At 44.1% G+C, this 21,184-nt stretch overlaps 1 protein-coding gene and 1 long non-coding RNA gene across 2 annotated transcripts in view; one reads left to right on the forward strand and one right to left on the reverse strand.

Moving 5' to 3' along the window:
* LOC307220949 overlaps positions 1 to 21,184 on the reverse strand; it is a 127,282-nt gene that overhangs the window by 104,893 nt on the left and 1,205 nt on the right. The gene's annotated exons all lie outside the window — the stretch shown is intronic.
* The window catches only part of ANKH (ANKH inorganic pyrophosphate transport regulator), a 129,092-nt gene continuing 124,982 nt past the window's right edge, over positions 17,075 to 21,184 (forward strand). Inside the window, exon 1 of the mRNA XM_079985021.1 lies at positions 17,075 to 18,072. Coding sequence (XP_079841147.1) covers positions 17,977 to 18,072 — 96 coding nt within the window. The 5' untranslated portion in view covers positions 17,075 to 17,976. The remainder of the gene's footprint in view (positions 18,073 to 21,184) is intronic.

Here is a 21,184-nt window from a genome sequence, read left to right on the forward strand (position 1 = left end):
CCTATCTTAAACATCTCAAAATAAAACATTACTAAAGGAAGTCAAATATAAAATGTGCATTTAAAACAGCATAATTGGGAAGAGAATACAGTACAGTATTATCATAAGCATAGAGCGTTTCTACTGCTAATCCTGCCAATGGTGGTTTCTGGCGGCTGTGGAAGCTTAGGCTCAGTGACCTGAATCTTCACTAAGAGACAGCCAAGATGGTTTCTGGCCTCTTCAGCAACCTCAGCTTCTGCAGTTGGAGTCAGTCAGAGCCCCACCCTCCAGGCCAGGTGGGAAAAGGCCTGCAAGGCAGGGAGCAGGTCTTCCAGGACTGACAAATATGTGTGCTTCTACCTCCTCAATACTGAAACTCATTTCTCTCATTTGTTCACTTTTGCAAAAAGTCATGGCAGGTGTACCTTCTCACCTGTATTGCAAGCTGGCTGTGAAGACACACCTTATCCACACTTTGAAACTCTGACAAGCATTTGACACACATCTCAAAGACCTGCTTGCTGGGCAGTTGTGAACTTTGAACTACCGCTAAGAAAACATTTGAAATATTTCATATATCTAGGTCAATAATTCCATCCAAGTTTGTTTTGCACTTGACCCTGGTCAATCCCACTGCAGTTAACAAAACCACACTGGGTGTAAACGAAGGCCAAGTTCCACCACTTATAATTTTTTTTAATTTTTCTTAACCAACTACGAAGAAGTTTGCATCCCCGAGAGGAAGGGAAGCAAACTGAGGGTGGGTTTTAAAAATAGAACTGTACTCATTCAACCGGACTGAGAAAATGCACTGCATGACCCAAAGCAATCTGTGAGGATTATGGGTGAATAAATGAAGGCATATTTGAGCAACCTATAGTTTGAATGGTTTGTTTATACAGGCCTACATAACCCACCAAACTAGAACTTAGTCAGTAAAGCTCTGGGACTAGGTTGGGAGAGGGCATGTGTAGGCAAACTAAGGCCTGTGGGCCGGATCCGGCCCAATTGCCTTCTCAATCCGGCCCATGGACGGTCCAGGAATCAGCATGTTTTTACATGAGTAGGATGTGTCCTTTTATTTAAAATGCATCTCTGGGTTATTTGTAGGGCAAAGGAATTCATTCATATATTTTTTCTAAATATAGTCTGGCCCCCCACAAGGTCTGAGGGACAGTGGACCTGCTGAAAAAGTTTGCTGACCCCAGTCTAGAACCAGGGCTTCCAGTAGTCACACTCTCTATCTGTACCACCAGCACTCACTTACTAATGCAAACCTGGTGGGCTTCAAGGGTAAAGGTAAATGGAGCCCTGACCATTAGGTCCAGTCGTGGCCGACTCTGCAGCGCTCATCTCACTTTATTGGCCGAGGGAGCCAGCGTACAGCTTCCAAATCATGTGGTCAGCATGACTAAGCCACTTCTGGCGAACCAGAGCAGTGCACGGAAACACTGTTTACCTTCCCGCCGGAGCAGTACCTATTTATCTACTTGCACTTTGACATGCTTTTGAACTGCTAGGTTGGCAGGAGCAGGGACCGAGCAACGGGAGCTCACCCCGTCATGGGGATTCAAACCACTGACCTTCTGATTGGCAAGCCCTAGGCTCTGTGGTTTAACCCACAGCACCACCTGCGTCCCAGGGCTTCAAGGGTACCATCTAACAAACATCTGTACCTCTAGCCAGTTGACTGCAACCATGATGGTCAACCCCAGTGCATCAGGCCTACATTAGTTCATTTTTGGCCTGCCCTTCAGATCTAGCTTGTCAGACTGAACAACTCACCAGGAGTCTCTAGACCAACAGCTGGTCTAGACACTCCAATGCTTTGCTTCCCTTACCCCAATATTTGCCTTCAGTCATGACCCTGGTCAGACATTGCTCTCATATCTGTTTTTGGCTCTCCTGGCCTTCAGTTTCCTGCCTTAGATTCCACACGCCGCTTCTCAAGGCTTGATTTTGATGACATTTCTGTCTCTAAATACTTTCCTATCGCCCTTGAGTCCCTGATCTGACTTCTCTGGGACTTGACCTCTGATAAGTCATTTTCATTTTTGTTGCCTGTATAACTTGGGAAGAGGGGGAAGAATCACAGAGGTTTGCAAGCACCTGTTAAATCACATTATATTTCTTATCTCTTCTAAATTACTGCGTTGAATCTTTAACTTCATAATTCTGGGAAGGTTCTATTAAATATTTGAGGGCTTCACATCCTGGTTTTAAATTGCCATCTTTCCTTTCTCGCTTCTCCAACAGTAGCAGAAGTTTGAGTAAAGTGAGAGTGGAGCGACACTGAGATGAAACCTGTGGTTTTCAACAACATATGTATAAAAATGTTGTTGTATTTTAAAAGAGTAAATGTTTCAGGAGCTTTTAATATTTGATGTTGATGTTGTTGTTTCCTGGTATTTTTGTTGGAAGCTGCCAAGAGTGGCTGGGGCAAACCAGTCAGATGGGTTGTTGTTGTTGTTGTTGTTGTTAGTGTCAGGTCCTCCTCATATCCCCTCACTCCACTTCCAGTTCTTTCTTGGTACAATAGATTGCTTTTGAACTAGCTTTATTTGCTGGAGTTAGGGGAACACATATGAATTTCTTAAATTGGAGTAAATTGAACCATATTTACAGAAAATGCTGTGGGAGTGAGTAGACTTGCTAAGCTGTCATCCTTCTGGGAAAATCAGTTAGCTCAGACTCTAGTAGGAACTAAAAAGGAGCCACATCTCCTGTCTGCCCATTTCCTGGAAAGAATGTTGTTTGCTTGCCATCTCACGTCTAGACAGCCACAATATCTAACCCTCCAGCCATATTGTGAGTTAGAACCAGACTGGAGTGGCCTAGTGAGCCATTTCCACCACTGACTCTTAAGTCAGACTTTATATTTCCCATCCACCCCGTCTATGCTGATTAGTAAAATCTCCATCGGCATTCAAGAAGTGTTGCCCTTCATACCTACGGATGATCTTGTGGCCGGACAACACATGTTGCCAGAGATCCAAGATCGGATCTGCTGATGCCAGTGCTGTTCTTCTAGAACAGGCATGGCCAACCAGTAGATCATGATCTACCGGTAGATCCTCAGCTGATCCTGGTAGATTGCGGGACCCTTATCGATCGTGGGATTAAATGAAGTTTACCGAAAGTTAACAAATAAAAGTTGAAGAACTCTGGACAATCCTACCCCCAAAAAAGCTCAACAATTCTGGACAATCCACCCACCCCATGCATGCTCCTCCTCCCTCCAATGACAATGAGTAGATCACTGCCAGTTTTTTTATACTGGGAGTAGATCACAGTCTCTTGGGAGTTGCACATGCCTGTTCTAGAAAAAGAGGTGCCAGAACTCACCATGAACGCCTCCCTTGTTCTCTGACAATGGCAATGGTGCCCACCTGAAAAAAAGTCCTACGTGATGCATAAGTTAAAACCCCTCCCCTCTGTGCACATTGGCCTTTTGCAGAGCTGCTACAGACACTCATTGTTGTGCCTGCATGCCTTGTCCCCTGCAGCTCCAATTCTCAGCCAATTAAATTAAAAACAAAACAGGCTTTCAGCTGCATTCATATCAGGTTCTCTCCCACCCACGGACAAGTCAACACCCAAGCCCAAAGGCATCAACTGTAGAAATTCAAAAGACTCCTGCATGTTCAATGAAGGATCAAATTCTTACAGATTCTAGACAATCCGAGAAAGCTCACCCATTTAGACCAGGACTACCCAATTTGTGGTCTTTCAAATGTTGAACTCTCAGTTCCCACCAGCTCTAGCCAACATGGCTATCAGGGATGATGGATGTTTTTGTTAAGTTGTGGGTGAACATATCAGACGACACAGCGATTCTTCAGACAGCTCTTGTTTGTTCACAGGCCAGAACAGAACTGAACTGAAGGGTTCAACCAGCCTGCGTATATAGAGCTCCACTACAACTACAACGCAACTGTAACACTTTCTGTAACTATCCAATCACTGAATGTCACTTTCAATCCCTTATTTGCATATGTGGACCTGAGTGAAAACTATCTACAGCATCCCCCTGCTGGCTCAGGGTGAGAACTTCAGTACATAATAGTTATAGTCCAGCAACATTTGAAAGGATACAGGTTCGGAACTCCTGATTTACTCGGCAAGCACAGTAAATGGATGGGAAACCAGCATTAGACAAAGAAGTAGCCATTACTGATGATACCTTATGTATACCATTTTACTAACTGTAATTGGCGACATGGCCAAATAAGTTTAGGCCCATAATCTTTTTGTAAACATTTTATTCAAAATCTATACATTTTAAAAAAAGTTTCCAACATTCCAGCACACACCCTCACATAGCCATACAAGTTGAGGAAACTTGAAGGATGTTGACAAGCTGGAGTGTGTTTAGTCTGGAAAACAGGAGCCTAAGAGAAGATATGATAGCCATCTTCAAATATCTCAAGGGTTGTCCCATGAAAGAGGAACAAGCTTGTTTTCTCCAGCTCTGGAGGGTAGGACTCGAAACAATGGCTTCCAAGTTACAAGGTAAGAGATTCCAACTAAACATATGGAAAACCTTTCTGACAGTAAGAGCTGTTTGGCAGTGGAACAGATTCCCAGGAGAGGTTGTGCATTCTCCTTCCTTGGAGATTTTTTTAAATAATAATAATAATAATAATAATAATAATAATAATAATATCAATAATATCTTTATTGTCATTGACCCCTCTCAGGGACAACGAAAATTACTTGGCTGCTCCATCCACCCAGGTAGGGCACTCCACACAAAATCAGAACAACTATTAAAACACTAATTAAAACAATACAATATAATACAGCAAGGAAGATTAGATGACTTTCAAAGTCCAGGTTTCCCATTCAGGTCCGAGATCGCTCTAGAGAAGAAGCTGTTCTTGAGACGGCTCGTTTTGTCTTCATCGTCCTGTATCTCCGTCCCGACGGCAGGAGCTCGAAGAGACAGTGACCAGGATGTGATGGATCTTTTACTATGTCCAGTGCCTTCCTATGGCACCTTGTGGCATAGATCTGCTCTAAGGTGGAGAGTGGGCAGCCAACAATGCTCTCTGCTGCCTTAACAACTCTGCACAACCCCATCCTGTCCTGGGTAGTATAGCTGGGTAGTATAGCTTCCGTACCACACACATAAGCCATAAGTGAGCACGCTCTCAATGGCACAGTGATAGAAGGCAAGCAGCAGTTTCTGCGGAAGATGGTTTTTCCTTAGGATTCTCAAAAAGTACAGTCTCTGCTGCGCCTTCTTCACAAGCCCCCTTGTGTTGACACTCCAGGACAGATCCTCTTGTAATTCAATACCCAAAAATCTGAACGTTGTTACCCTCTCCACACAGACCCCATCAATCAAAAGTGGCTGGACATTGCTCTTCTGTCTCCTGAAGTCCACCACAAGCTCCTTTGTCTTCCTTGTATTTATGAGCAAGTTGTTAGCTCTGCACCACTCTGTCAGCCGCTCCACCTCATCTCTATAGAGGTTGGATGGCCATCTGTCGTGGATGCTTTAGCTGAGATTCCTGCATTGTAGGGAGTTGAACTAGATGTCCCTTGGCCCCCTTCTACGATTCTATTATTACAAGTCCTCCTGTTCAAGATTCTAGCCACTCATATCCTCCTTCCTTAGGGGTGCAAGCAGGCCAGTTCACTCATTCCCCTCTGTTGTAAATAAAAATATGCCCTTTTCCCTTATGGGGTATCCAAGAGCCCATATAGAGTCCTTACACAGGTTCCCTATTGGTAGGAGAAAATAACAGAGGCCAACCAAGGAATATTGAGAAGCAAAGCAGCTAGTAAGCCTGAACTTTATTGATCTGTTGCAACAGGGTGTTCTCCTCACATGCAGGAGAGGAAGAGGACACCCCAAAATGCCGTGCAAGGGCTTATAAAGACTTTTGAAATTCCCATTCTCTAGATCAAGACCACCCCCAGAAACATTATGCATACATCACAGAAGGGGTGTAACCTAAGACCACCCCTCAGATACATCCCACCTACATCACAGAAATTTGAATGTTGTTTTTCTCCTGTCACAGTTTATCTCCTGTCTGGCAAGTTACTTGATTGGATTGCCTGGGGAGCCTAGCCAGTCTTTTGTAGTGGTAAAATACTTATTTCCTGGGCCAGGTCACAGGCTCACACCTTATTCAAACAGGAGACAGGATTTGTGAGGAAAGAGACAATGGGGAGGCTTTTCCAGTTTAACCTTGCAGAGAAAGGATTTGGTCAGTTTAGGAATCAAAATGGTTCCAGGTTGGTCTTCCTGTGTTGATCTATGTATGTGCAGTTATGAACATTACCATATATCTAAGACCATAAAATTCCTATCACACCTCCTACTTCCCCAGTTTTCCATTTTTATTTTCCAAATGGCCCCAGCAAGTCACTGAGCATGCTCAGTCATCATTGGGCTGTGTTTTTCAGTTTTCACCACCTTTTCAGGTTGATGATGATGATTGAAATGATGGTAATGTTGATGACATACCTTGGGGTTCACCCAAACATGCACCTCCCTCTTTTTTTAATCTCAGTGGTCCCATTTTATATCTAATTCTGTCAGCACTCTAGCTCCTGTGTTTTCCCTTTGAAAAAATATTTAGAAGATCTTGTTTTAAATGGCTGGGGAGCAAATTCAACCTGCAACCTAATTGCTTCCCCAAGTAAACTGCTCTGTTATCTCTCATTAGGGAAGCGGGGAGAATTTAATTCAGTTCACATTTAAAGGCAAATGTACCACGCTCATACCTTCCAAAACAATGTGAGAAACAAAATACTGGCATCCTTTTAAATGAGCACTTATCTGAATTTTGTGATGCAGTTCTCCAACCAAACGTTTTCAAAAATGCATTATATTTGGGGGAGATTGTTGGCAAAATTAGGTACATTCGTCAAAACGGCATACAAAAAAATGTACCGTATTTTTCGCTCTATAACACGCACCAGACCGTAACACGCACGTAGTTTTTAGAGGAGGAAAACAAGGAAAAAAAATATTCTAAACGAAATAGTGGTTATATGATTTTTGTGGTTCATGCTGTGGCCACGGACATGTGATCTGACAGTGAGTTTGGAGTAGCCAATGCAAAAATCCTGAGGATCCATGTGGATCCATGCTTTGTAACCACGGAGGAGGAAAGGAAGGGGAACCATGGATCCTCTGCTCACGACTGCAGCAGATCCCCCCCGCCACCCGCAGGCATTCGCTCCATAACACGCACAGACATTTCCCCTTACTTTCTAGGAGGAAAAAAGTGAGTGTTATGGTGCAAAAAATACGGTACTTATTAGGGGAAATTTGCACTAATTTCTTTGATGAATTTTCTTGAGGATTCTTTTTTTCTAAATCCCAAATTGCTGCAGAATTGTGGAGAATTGAATGTACAATGGGGAAAGATGGAGAAACTGAGAGAACCAAAGCTGACATATTTTTCCATTCCTGTCTTTCATACAGAGTCTGGTGTATTTGCTTACATTCCTGCTTTTCTTGGGAGGAGAAGTTTCTGCTTTTCTTGGGAATAATAGAACAGATTAATATTATTTTTTTACTGTAGTGAAGGGTCACTGAACACATCTTGAAAAACATGGCCACTTCCCCCAACCTCTAACCACAGTTTTCTATGCTCACAGAAGATTTTGAGATATTCTTGATTCTCAAATATTTTCAGAACGAAAATGGACATCTTTTAATAGAATATGAGGATTGCGAGTTTCAAAGGGAAAGGTTCCTCAAAAGGAGTGTGTTTGTTCTAATTACAGTGGTACCTCAGGTTACATACGCTTCAGGTTACATACACTTCAGGTTACAGACTCCGCTAACCCAGAAATAGTACCTTGGGTTAAGAACTTTGCTTCAGGATGAGAACAGAAATCGTGCTCCAGCGGCGCGGCGGCAGCAGGAGGCTCCATTAGCTAAAGTGGTGCTTCAGGTTAAGAACAGTTTCAGGTTAAGAACGGACCTCCGGAACGAATTAAGTACTTAACCCGAGGTACCACTGTAGTAGTATAGGTCAACCTATGTGAAAATAATGTTTGAAGAAGGTATCGTGAAGCAATTAGCAGTTCTCTTAAAATTAATCTGCATTCCTATCACTGGCTTTTATCAATAAAACCCAATCACATTCCATGTTGGAAGCTGGGGTGTTGTTGTTTTTTTAAAAAATGCAGTTTTACTCCATATTTTTTTCTCAGGTATTAATTAAGATTCCAGTACACTTTGAGTTTTTGTTTTGTTTTCTGCAGATACATCATCTCCATTGCAGTCAAGGCTGGCCCAAGAATTTTGGTGCCTGAGGCAAACCACCAAATGGCACTCGCCTCCCTGCCTAGGAAGAAGGCGTGAGTGAATATCTAAATTGGGAACAAGGGCGGGGGGATTAAGGGTCTATGTTGGGATCTGCTGCCTCTGTGGATCTTGCCGCCTGAGGCAATTGCCACATGTTGCCTTATGCTTGAGCTGGCCCTGATTATAGCACCGGAGGAAGAAAATAATCTACAGGCCAACCAGACAACCTATGATGTTAAAAGGGGAATTTTTGGACATTTACAAAATCTGTCAATGTTCACTTGCTGATGACAAGGTCTAGCAAAAGTGCAAAGCAGGTGGATGAAAACAGTTGAGCCTAGCTCCCATTTGGGTATTGTGGTTCTTGAAACACCAATATGGGAAATAGGATTATGGTGGCAGCAAGGAAGCAACCTTTGCTGTGTGTTGATGGCTTATAGAGATTAGGATGCAAAATGAAGTCATCTTTCAGAACCTGGCATACCGGATTGCTTTGTGGTCTATGGAAATAGATGCTAAAGTACACTCTGACAAACTGCCCCGCTTATGAGTTAAAGTGCAATGTTTGCTGTTTACTTCAGGCAGCAGAGGGAAGTCCCTGATTTTGTTTTCTGCAACGTCCACCCAGCTCTCCAGCCTCGTATTGCTGGCTGACAAGTGATTCCTCCTTGACCCAGTTTCTGCAATCTCAGGTAGACATCATTGAGTCATGGGGGGGGGGTCCCCTCCACTTTTCTATATTCTATGGTAAAGCTGTTTTCATAGCTAGGACAGAATTTTCAGAGGATGTGGGGCATTGTACTCATTTTCAGTCCTCTTAGGAATCCACCCATTTTTATTTTGTAAAGAAGTTACTTTTTTAGATACTGTCCCTCTGCCACAAATGTTTTCTGCATTTTCGGGAAGCTGTTCCCAAAGTTCCCATGATTAAAGAAGGATTTGGCAGGAAATATGGCGGCAGGCCGTATTTCAGAAGGTGAGACGTACACAGAGGTTTCTGGACAACTTGTTGGAAACCCTCTATAGCTCACAAAGCTGGCCACCCAAACAGGTTTGGAGGATAGCTTGGCCTTAGAAAGGAAGCATTTAATTCCACACTGAATTCCACCCTTGTTAATATGAGGCTCTAAAAGAGCATAACAATATGAACACCCTTGTTTACAAGCCTGGGTTTCTGCGGTTGTTCATAAACTGCAAAATTATCTTGAAGGAAAGCCTTGACTCAGACAACACAGTTCCATATACAAATCCTTGTGGCACCAAGGTTAGAACATTTTGTTTCTTCTTTTGACTTAGCAAGTCACTTATTTGGCATCAGTGATTTCTCAAAGCCAGGGAAGATTGAAATATAGTTTCTTCGCCATTTTGAAGTGTATTGTTTTTAACCGTAGGCCGACACAGCAATTATTTCTACATATCAAGGGCTCTGCAAAACACACAATAAATTTTGTGAGCCCATTGAGACTTCCCAAATTCAAGTTTGCTTTAGGTATTATTCAATGACAGGTGGTGACACTGGAACATCCTGATAATTTTTCCAGTCTTATTGATAAACTTTTTAATTCTTTTGAATATTCTCAGATGCTTTGCATGAAGAGGAACCTTGAAAGTGAAATTGATTTCACTTTGGTCAAATAGAATTCACTGGTGACTTTGTGTGTACCAATAGGAAAACAGTAAGTGTCCTCTCTGAGAGTTATTGATAGGGGCCTCGCGAGTGTTATTTGTCTTATGACAAACAAGTTGCAGATATTTAACTGCATATACGTATCCTTAAAATTAATGAGCTCTCCAGTGCATTCCTATCCATGTTTATTAAAATGCAACTCCCAAAGTGTTTGGTGAGATTTACTCAAATGTAAGTGTGCACAGGATTGCACCTTTAAACTATCTGCAACTAATGTGGTCCATTTATTTAAATGGGACTCATTCTCAATATATTTGTTATGTTTGTAATTCACATTGTCACAATTTTACCATTAAGAGTCGAACCAAATGGATAAAAAAAAGCAAAAGATTTCTTTCATTAGGTAATCTCTATTTCTCTAGAAGGTTCTTGGGTTCTTTTTTTTTAAAGTACTCCAAGATGTTCATTCTTTAGATAAGACTTTTCAGCATCAAGTGTAGAAGGTTTTACAATAAGGCAACCTTATCTACATTATAACAAACAAGGTCTGGAACACTGACTAATGACAACACGCAAATGCAAATATCAGCTGTATTTGGTTTTGCAACTGTCCTTGTCTTTGAGCTCCATACAAATAAATTAAACATGTTACCCTCTTTTTACTGCGGAAAAAGAGGATCCTAATCTCCATGGACCATTAGCCCTGCTGGCCATACCACAGCTACAGAATGCTGCCTGGTTTTTTGGTTTTTTGTTTTAAAGGTAAAGGACCCCTGGATGGGGCCAGCATTTGTCCACAGACAGCTTTCTGGGTCATATGGCCAGCATGACTAAACCGCTTCTGGCGCAAGAGAACACTGTGATGGAAACTAGAGCACATGGAAACGCCGTTTACCTTCCCGCCATAGCAATACCTATTTATCTACTTGCACTGACATGCTTTTGAACTGCTAGGTTGGCAGGAGCTGGGACAGAGCAATAGGAGCTCACTCCGTTGCAGGCATTCGAACCGCAGACCTTCTGATCGGCAGTCCCTAGGCTTAGACCACAGCGCCACCCGCGTCCCTTAGCATATTACATATTTAGGTATAAATGTGCTTTATGACATACTTTGGGTACACTTAAATGTTCTCAAAAGCATGCTTAATGACAGGAATATGGGAGCAGGAACTGCTACAGGAGAGGACTGGCAGGTGGGTTTTTTAAAATTTTTAACTCCTCCTGTGCTCACAGAATTCCCTCTACAAATCCCACAGCTTGTTAACCAGTTCTGCTGGGCTTATTTTGGTCTGTTTGTTTCTGAGCCCCTCTAGAGGAAAACAAACACATTAACAAGTGGGGATGTGTGCAGGGGAGAACTGGTAGCTTAAGTTAAAGGTAAAAGGACCCCTGACCATTAGGTCCAGTCGGGGACGATTTTGGGGTTGCGGCACTCATCTCACTTTATTGGCCGAGGGAGCCGGCGTACAGCTTCCGGGTCATGTGGCCAACATGACTAAGCCACTTCTGGCGAACCAGAGCAGTGCACAGAAACGCCGTTTATCTTCCCACCAGAGCGGTACCTATTTATCTACTTGCGCTTTGACATGCTTTCAAACTGCTAGGTGGGCAGGAGCTGGGACTGAGCAATGGGAGCTCACCCTGTCGTGGGGATTCGAACTGCTGACCTTCTGATTGGCAAGTCCTAAGCTCTGTGGTTTAGACCACAGCGCCACCCGCGTCCCGTTAGAAAATGGTTAAGACACATGCTCTTGATGTGCAAATGCTTTGCCTGCTTCCCACTGCATTAGCGTTTTCTGCAGGAACAGGGGATTGGGAACACTGGTTCTTTCTTGCGTTATAAGGTCCTGTCCTTCAAACACAGCAACAATGCAGCAAGAATGCAGCAACAATGAATTTGAAAAGATATCTGTGCCTCGAAGCTGAAACTATTGGAAAGAGCCATCAAGGGCAAAGCTGGGATTTTCCTCACTATTCCTCACTATTTGTGGATTTGAAATCAAGGCTGGATCAAGACCTTTTGCTGCCTGAGGCGAAAGACAAGATGGCAGCTCTTTTCCAGTGTATGTGCTGTTTGGACTCTAACATCAACATTGGGACAGCATCCTCCTTTGCCCGAGAACGTAGCGGGTTGGTTTGGGGGCACAGGATGATTTTTGTAGCTGTATTTGTGATAGGAATTTTGAGGTCTTAGATATATTGTAATGTTCATAAGCGTACCAACCAAGCACGTACATAGATCAGCACAGGAAGACCGACCTGGAACCATTTTGATTCCTAAACTGAGCAAATGTTTTCTCTGCAAGGTCAAAGTGGGAAACCTCCCATTGTCTCTTTCCTCACAAATCCTGTCTTAAGGGCACATTTAAGATATGAATAAGGTGTGAGCCTGTGACCTGGCCCAGGAAATAAGTATTTTACCACTACAAAAGACTGGCCAGGCTCCCCAGGCAATCCAATAAAGTAACTTGCCAGACAGGAGATAAACTGTGACAGGAGAAAAACAACATTCAAATTTCTGTCTAGACCGCCTTTTCTGTGATGTAGGTATGATGTATCTGAGGGGTGGTCTTAGGTTACACCCCTTCTGTGATGTATATATGATGTTTCTAGGGGTGGTCTTGATCTACAGGATGGCAATTTCAAAAGTCTTTATAAGGCCTTGCGCACCATTTTTCTGGGTTCCTCCTCCTCTTCTGCGGGTGAGGGGAGCACCCTGTTGCAACAGATCAATAAAGATCAAGCTTACTAGCTGCTTTGCTTCTCAATATTCTCTGGTTGGCCTCTGTTATTCTCTCCTACCAATAGGGAACCTATTTAAGGACTCTATATGAGCTCTTGGATACCCCATAAGGGAAAAGAGCAATTTTTGTTTACAACATATTCTCTGTTCTCTGACAGCACACCTTCAGGCTAGGGTGGCCACTTCACTCTGCTTCATTTTGGTAGGAAGCTTCCTTTCTCTTCCTGTGTTCCTCACAACATGAAAGGAGAACAAATATTAACTGGCGCTGTCACTTGGTTACTGAAACCTGAGTTGATTTTCCATCAGAGCAATCCTAAAGTTGTTTACTAGGGAGTAAGCCCTGCTGAGCTCAGTTGGACGGACGTCTGAGTAAATATGCACAAGAGTATATTGTTAATCAATTAGGTAATTAAATCTACATCAATCTGTGATGGAATAAAACCAGTAGAACAGAAGATATTATTTTTAAATGAGAAAAGAATGCTAAATTATTGGAATCAGCTGCCGGGCTGGGAGGAAGAGAAGCAACAGCAGATAGCAGGGTGAACTTGCTATCTCTACTTGCGACCCTCCAACTGTTCCTATTTTACAGGTACAGTTGCGGATTGACAGAAGCCATCCCAGTTTCTGATTTGATCCTGGAATGTCCCACTTTTCCTTAGGACGTCTCTATTTTCATTGGAGAAATGTTGGAGGGTATGGAGTTATGCAACCCCTGAGCCAAGAAGTAACTACACAACCTTTAGAAGGCAGCCCTGTATAGGGAGGTTTTTAAATGTTTCATGTTTTATCGTGTTTTTATATATGTTGGAAGCTGCCCAGAGTGGCCCAGATAACCCAGTCAGATAGGTGGGTTATAATTATTCTTGCTATTTTTCTAGCGAAAGAAGTGCCAGAACTCATATGAACACCTCCCTCTTTTATAATGGCAGTGGCACCCACTTGAGAGGTGCCAGAACTGAATTCTAGCAAGTTCTGGCTGAAAAAAAAGTGATTATGATGATTATAATATAGGACGTCCCTATTTTCCCCTGAGAAATGTTGGAGGATATGTACTTGCTGCAGCTTTTGTCAGCTCGGCTAGTTTCCTTTGTCCACCCTCCTTCCTGTCTCTCTACAGAGGCCGCTGGAACCAACGGCCCTGTGACGAACAGAAGGTCATGATGCAAGATTACTTATTGGAGGCCATCCACAGCTTCTTTTTGAACTGCAAGCAGCCCATGATAGCGAGTTTATTTGCCTTTGAGGCCAGAAGTGTCATCTTGTAACGAAGAACTAGTGCTAGTATTTACTTTCTCCCCTCCTGATTCCTTTTCCTTTTGTGTCATATCTTTTAGATTGCAAGTCAAATTATTGCTCTTTGAAAGATGTCCTGGGAACCTTTTTCAGCTGAAGGGTGTGGTAAAAAATGCTTTAAATAAATAAAGGAATAGTGCATGCACGTACACACACACACATGCAAACTGCAGAGAAGGCATGCCTTTTTAGCAAGGACAGTGCATGTCCACATTGGTGTTTTTTTTAATAAAAAATGATTGTTTAAAAAACAATTATTGTTAGCCAGGGATTCCTTTCCAAATGATGAAAAAGTTTTATTGGACTAGAAATCGCAAGTCCAATATTTACCTACTTCTGCAATGAAAATTGCCCATTTAAAGATTTGTTCAGAGCTTAGGCTGCATACAGATGTACCTTGAAATAGTTTGTTCAGAGGTTAGATTGCATATTCCAACATACCTTTAAACAGAAGCCTAGCTTGTCCCCCCCAACCCACCTTGCCTTGAAGTAAGATCCATTTAGGCCTCTTGCTCAAAGATATCTTGCTGTCCAAGGTGAAGGACAATGTGATTCCCCACCCAGGACATTAAAAAGGGGTAAAGGACCCCTGGATGGTTAAGTCCAGTCAAAGGTGACTATGGGGTTGTGGCGCTCATCTCATTTTCAGGCCGAGTGAACCGGTGTTTGTCCATGGTGTTTGTCATGTGGCCAGAATGACTAAACTGCTTCTGATGCAACGGGACACTGTGACGAGGAAATGACGTTTACCTTCCCACCACAGTGGTACCTATTTATCTACTTGCACTGGCGTGTTTTCGAACTGCTAGGTTGGCATCTGTCTCCTGAGAAATCTCTATGTGGGACAAGAAGCTACAGTTAGAACTGGATATGGAACAACTGATTGGTTCAAAATTGGTAAAGGAGTACGACAAGGCTGTATATTGTCTCCCTGCTAATTTAACTTATTTGCAGAATTCATCATGCGAAAGGCTGGGCTGAATGAATCCCAAGCTGGAATTAAGATTGCTGGAATAAATATCAACAACCTCAGATATGCAGATGACACAAACTTGATGGCAGAAAGTGAGGAGGAATTAAAGAACCTTTTAATAAGGGTGAAAGAGGAGAGTGCAAAATATGGTCTGAAGCTCAACATTAAAAAGACTAAGATCATGGCCACTGGTCCCATCACCTCCTGGCAAATAGAAGGGGAAGAAATGGAGGCAGTGAGAGATTTTACTTTCTTGGGCTCCATGATCACTGCAGATGGTGACAGCTGACACGAAATTAAAAGACGCCTGCTTCTTGGGAGAAAAGCAATGACAAACCTAGACAGCATCTTAAAAAGCAGAGACAAAGGTCTGTATAGTTAAAGCTATGGTTTTCCCAGTAGTGATTTATGGGAGTGAGAGATGGACCATAAAGAAGGCTGATGGCTGAAGAATTGATGCTTTTGAATTATGGTGCTGGAGGAGACTCTTGAGAGTCCCATGGACTGCAAGAAGATCAAACCTATCCATTCTGAAGGAAATCAGCCATTAGTGCTCACTGGAGGGACAGATCCTGAAGCTGAGGCTCCAATACTTTGGCCACCTCATGAGAAGAGAAGACTCCCTGGAAAAGACCCTGATGTTGGGAAAGATTGAGGGCACAAGGAGAAGGGGACGACGGAGGACGAGATGGTTGGACAATGTTCTCGAAGCTACCAGCATGAGTCTGACCAAACTGCGGGAGGCAGCGGAAGACAGGAGTGCCTGGCGTGCTCTGGTCCATGGGGTCACGAAGAGTCGGACACGACTAAACAACAACAGGTTGGCAGGAGCTGGGACAGAGCAATGGGAGCTCACTCTGTCACGGGGATGTGATCCACTGACTGAATCCCACTTCAAACACTGGGATTGATACAACCGCCAATCCTTTCAGTCTGCAGTAAGACCCACTGCATTCAATGGAACTTACTAAGTGTGCACAGGATTGCACCCCTAGGCTGCAATTTATGCTTACTTGGAGTGTTACAGAACTCAATGCAGTATACTTCTAAGTAGACAGATGTATAAGAATACACTGCTAGATGCAGTTACTCACTGTATACATGTATCCCCTACTTTAAATAGTTTAGAGCTGAGTTCTGGACCTGATGATACCTAGCTCAAATGTAGTTCTGGCAGTATCCCCAACATCTTAGACGAAGAAATATATTTTGGTGTGGTGGTGATTAAAACATTACAATATAGTAGATTAAAATGCATCCTTTATGGCTCAGCTCCTGCCCACCAAATGCTCCCTGTGTGCATAGAACAATATGTGTAATTCTGCTCCAGAAAATAGCCACAATGTTTTTCCGATATGATACCATTTTAAAACCTCTCTTACTCACTTTCTGTCCCACTTAACAAAACTGAAGAGAAACTCCATGATAAATATATATATATGGGAGAGATGGGTTATTGGTTTGTTTTGTCCGTATTTATGTTTTTATTATGCATTTTGTGCTTTTTTATCTTGTATTTTTATGTTGTGAACTGCCCAGAGATCTATGGATGAAAGACAGTATACAAATTTAATAAATAATGATAATAAATATATTTAAACAAACCCTTAAATTGGTCCTTTGGAAACACTGTGTACAACTGGTATTACAAATGTTTTTGGTTTGAGATTGAGATTGAGATTTTTCACAATAACTGTAACAACACAATCCTTTCTGAGACAGGGAGTGGAGTCTTTCTCTACTATAAGACATTGTGATGGCCACTAACTGTTATTTAAACAATAAACAAGATTAAATGAATTCCTGGTCCACCTAAGGAAAGCTGGCTGAGATACCTCCATTGAACAGAGATACTGTAACTCTGAAGACCAGATCTTGGGAACAAAACCCAGAAGGGTTGCTGCCTTCCGGCCCTCCTTATGACCTTCTAGATACATTTGGCTTGCCTGCTTTTGGTGCCAATACAAACGCTGGTCCCGATCCTGCGAAGGCGCGCTCTTTAACCCTCTTTCGCGCTCCTGGAGCATTGTTTGGCCTACGCTCATCTCTGCAGCGCGCAAGGCAGCCTGCAAGCCGGAGGCTGATGCTGTGCCCGGGCTCCGGCGATAGGAGGAGCAGCAGCAGCTAAATAAAGCCTCTCTTTCTCTTTACTTTTCCTCTTTAGGGGAAAGAGGAGGGAGGGGAGAGAAAGAGAGAGAAAAGATAAGCAACGAGCCTGTGCCAAAGAAGGCCACGTGCATATGGAGCACTGGCAGAGCAGCAACCCAAATAACATTTAATTTTTTTTTTAATTTCAAAAGAGCAGGGCCTGCTTGTGTGCGTGTGTTGAACGGCCTCTCCTCTAGCCTGCTTTACGGTTCTTCCTCCGCCGCCGGCAGAAGCAGCAAGCAAACACAGCCGCTCCCCTCCCCACCGCTCACCCGGGAGAAAGAAGAGGCGGAGGAAGGAGAAGAGGTGGTGGTGTAGGAGGACGACAGGCAGCTGGGCAGATCCTGTCTGATCTGTGCGCCGGTGATGGGTGGTGGTGGTTTGTTTTCCTTGCCGCCCTCCCCGCGGCTCCCATCCTCTTCCTGCAGCCGGCTAGCCTAAACCAAGGCGAGGCGCAAAAGCGCGGCGCAATTACGCGCGCCTGTTTGTTTTTTTGTCCTCCGGCTTCTTGATAATGGAAAAAGTGCCCAGAGAAATTTCTGGCGGCGATGGTGCTGGTGCCGGCGTCCCTCCTCTTTTTTTTTCCACCAGCAGCGGATCACCATTGTGTGGGAGGAGGGCAGCGGCGGCAGCAGCGGCGGCGACAGGGATGGACTTGGTCTTTGGGATTTCTTGCTAAAGGGAGCAGCACAGACACCCGGCGCACCAGACCAGCAGGGAGGCGGACGCGAGAGGAGCTGCTGCGCTCACTTGCTGCCGTTGCCTCCGCCTGGGCGCACCATCGCCTTCTCTGCCGGCAAAGCCACAAGGCTCTTCCGTAAAGAAGCGCCTGGCTTCTCCCTTCCTGCTTTCGTCTTCACCGCCTTCCCACCTTGCAGCCTCCCCGCTGCGGCAGATGTGTTTGGGGTCACCGCGCAGCTGGGACTATGGTGAAATTTCCGGCGCTCACTAACTACTGGCCCCTGATCCGCTTCTTGGTCCCTTTGGGCATCACCAACATAGCCATCGACTTCGGGGAGCAGGTAAGAGGCCACCCGCGGCCAGATAGCCGCCCATTCTTTTTTTAGTTTATGGATTTATTTTTATTTTTATTTGCAACTCTTTCCTGCGTACTCCCGGGGAAAGGAAGCCGTCGCTGGGCGATGCAAATCGCCTGCAAGGTTGCTACGGTGCTTTTGCCCGGTCTATTTTTAGGCTCCCTAATGCTGAGTGATGACAAAACGCCAAGCGCACTCCTTTTCCTCGGGAGCCCAGAAGCTCTGGCGGAGAGCAACAAAGCGCTGGCTGGATGTTTGAATGTCAGAAGCCAGCCGGCTTTCCTTTTCCAGAACATGCAAGGAACAGAGACCAGGCGCGGGGCGGCGGGGGGGGGGGATGGATTGTAGGGATGGGCTGGAGGGGGTGTGCAAACCAGAGGGAGGGGGGGTGATATAACACTCTGAGAAAGGCACAGCCGACCTGCTTTGGGGACTGATTCAGGCCACGATTGGAAATGCAAAACAGCCATTCATCTTCTTGCGTCTTGCAGGAAGGGGCTTTTGCTGTTATCCAATGTATGTGCTTTTCATTCTCCAGGCTCTTAGGCATCAATGTTACTGGGGATGCTCCAGGCATCAGTGTTACTGGGGATGCAGCAAAGGCCTGAAAAGCTGCTCACAGAAGAATTATGTAATTTGGAATGCCACTAAGTATTGGCTACGCGTACATACATTTAATAGGACACCTCGGCTGAGTTTCTGCAATCTGGGCGGATGTCAGGTCCATTGTTTATTAGTGCTAAATAATGCTCAGGCTGGAGGTGGTGATTATGGGTGTTGCACGCGCATTGTTTTGCAGAAACATTTATAAATTCATTTGCTCACAGCTCAAGCTTGTGTATGTTTACTCGGAAGCAAGTCTCACAGTAATCCCAAATGAGCCTGCCCTTAATTGCTGATTTCCCCCCTCCTCCCGGGGAGTTGTGGTTGTGGGTGAGGACTGAAGGTGCTAAACTTTTTTGCAGGCATCCATATTATTTTTCCCTACTCATGGTCTCCCCCCTCCCTTCACAGAAAACCAGGTGATGCTCTAACCCCTTCAGCCACCAATGAGCCAGTGGTGGGAAGGTGTCAGCTCTGCTTGCTTGACTTAAGCTGCCCTTGGATGACTGAAGATGCTGTGTAATAATAGCATTAGGAGAGAGTGAGTGCATTGGGGGGTGGGGAGGAGAGTTTGAAAGGGATCATGCTGCCAAATGCTTCTGCTTAGAAGTGAGGCCTTGTTTGTTAGGACTTGTGTAAACGTTGTTTTCTGCAGAGTAGACTTTGAAAGCTTATTGTTTTAATCCTATAGTATTAGCATTAGCTGGGCCTGTTATTCTTTAGTTGCAGGATAAGTTAGAGAAATGGTTTTTTTGGTAGTTTTCTGCAGTAAACAACTGTGTGCATTTCAGCTGTATATGTCTGCTTGCTTGGTTTACCAACATGAACACTCTCTTAGGTCAGTGAAGTAATCACAGTGGGAGAGCTGGGAAGCCCCTGTAATTTTCAGGTGTTTGTACCCACCAGAGATGCTTCACATGCTATAGTGGTTTTTTAAAAGGTATACTACTATATATATTTTTAATATACACCAAAAAATGTAAAGCATGAATGTGGTGAACAGGTGTTTGAAGAAATTCATATCCAGCATCTTCATTGGAGTGCTAGGACATTATTTGATACTGCCGTGTTGATGAGCAGCAGAGCGTTTTTTTCCTTTTGTGTTACTGCTCAGTTGACCAGGGCAGCTTCACTCATTAGGCAGTGTTAAGTACTCTGGGCTGCACGAAACTCTGTGTAAGTGATTAGCAAATGCTAGAGAACAAAGGTTGATGCACCTCCTAGGTAGCTCATGTTTTCAACTGCTGGTTCATTCAAAAAAGTGAATGGAAAAAGAATCCCCCAGAATGCATGTGTGTTAAAGGTGTGACTTGTACTTCCCCATGCTTCCCTCCCTCTGGGCCACTGAGACGGAGGGAGCCCTGTATTACATACTTGTTGTTGTTTAGTCGTTTAGTCGTGTCCGACTCTTCGTGACCCCATGGACCAGAGAACGCCAGGCACTCCTGTCCTCCACTGCCCCCCGCAGCTTGGTCAGACTCATGCTGGTAACCTCAAAAACACTATCCAACCATCTCGTCCTCTGTCGCCCCCTTCTCCTTGTGCCCTCCATCTTTCCCAACATCAGGGTCTTCTCCAGGGAGTCTTCTCTTCTCATGAGGTGGCCAAAGTACTGGAGCCTCAGCTTCACAATCTGTCCTTCCAGTGAGCACTCAGGGCTGATTTCCTTCAGAATGGAGAGGTTTGATCTTCTTGCAGTCCATGGGACTCTCAAGAGTCTCCTCCAGCACCATAATTCAAAAGCATCAATTCTTCGGCGATCAGCCTTCTTTATGGTCCAGCTCTCACTTCCATACATCACTACTGGGAAAACCATAGCTTTAACTATACGGACCTTTGTTGGCAAGGTGATGTCTCTACTTCTCAAGATGCTGTCTAGGCCTGTCATTGCCCTTCTCCCAAGAAGCAGGCGTCTTTTAATTTCGTGGCTGCTGTCACCATCTGCAGTGATCATGGAGCCCAAGAAAGTAAAATCTCTCACTGCCTCCATTTCTTCCCCTTCTATTTGCCAGGAGGTGATGGGACCAGTAGCCATGATCTTCGTTTTTTTGATGTTGAGCTTCAGACCATATTTTGCACTCTCCTCTTTCACCCTCAATAAAAGGTTCTTTAATTCCTCCTCACTTTCTGCCATCAAGGTTGTGTCATCTGCATATCTAAGGTTGTTGATATTTCTTCCGGCAATCTTAATTCCGGCTAGGGATTCATCCAGCCCAGCCTTTCGCATGATGAATTCTGCATATAAGTTAAATAAGCAGGGAGACAAAATGCAGCCTTGTCGTACTCCTTTCCCAATTTTGAACCAGTCTGTTGTTCCATATCCAGTTCTAACTGTAGCTTCTTGTCCCACATAGAGATTTCTCAGGAGACAGATGAGGTGATCAGGCACTCCCATTTCTTTAAGAACTTGCCATAGTTTGCCATGGTCGACACAGTCAAAGGCTTTTGCATAGTCAATGAAGCAGAAGTAAATGTCTTTCTGGAACTCTCTAGC

Source organism: Podarcis cretensis, assembly GCF_951804945.1.
Source record: "Podarcis cretensis genome assembly, chromosome: 7".
NCBI lineage: Eukaryota > Metazoa > Chordata > Lepidosauria > Squamata > Lacertidae > Podarcis > Podarcis cretensis.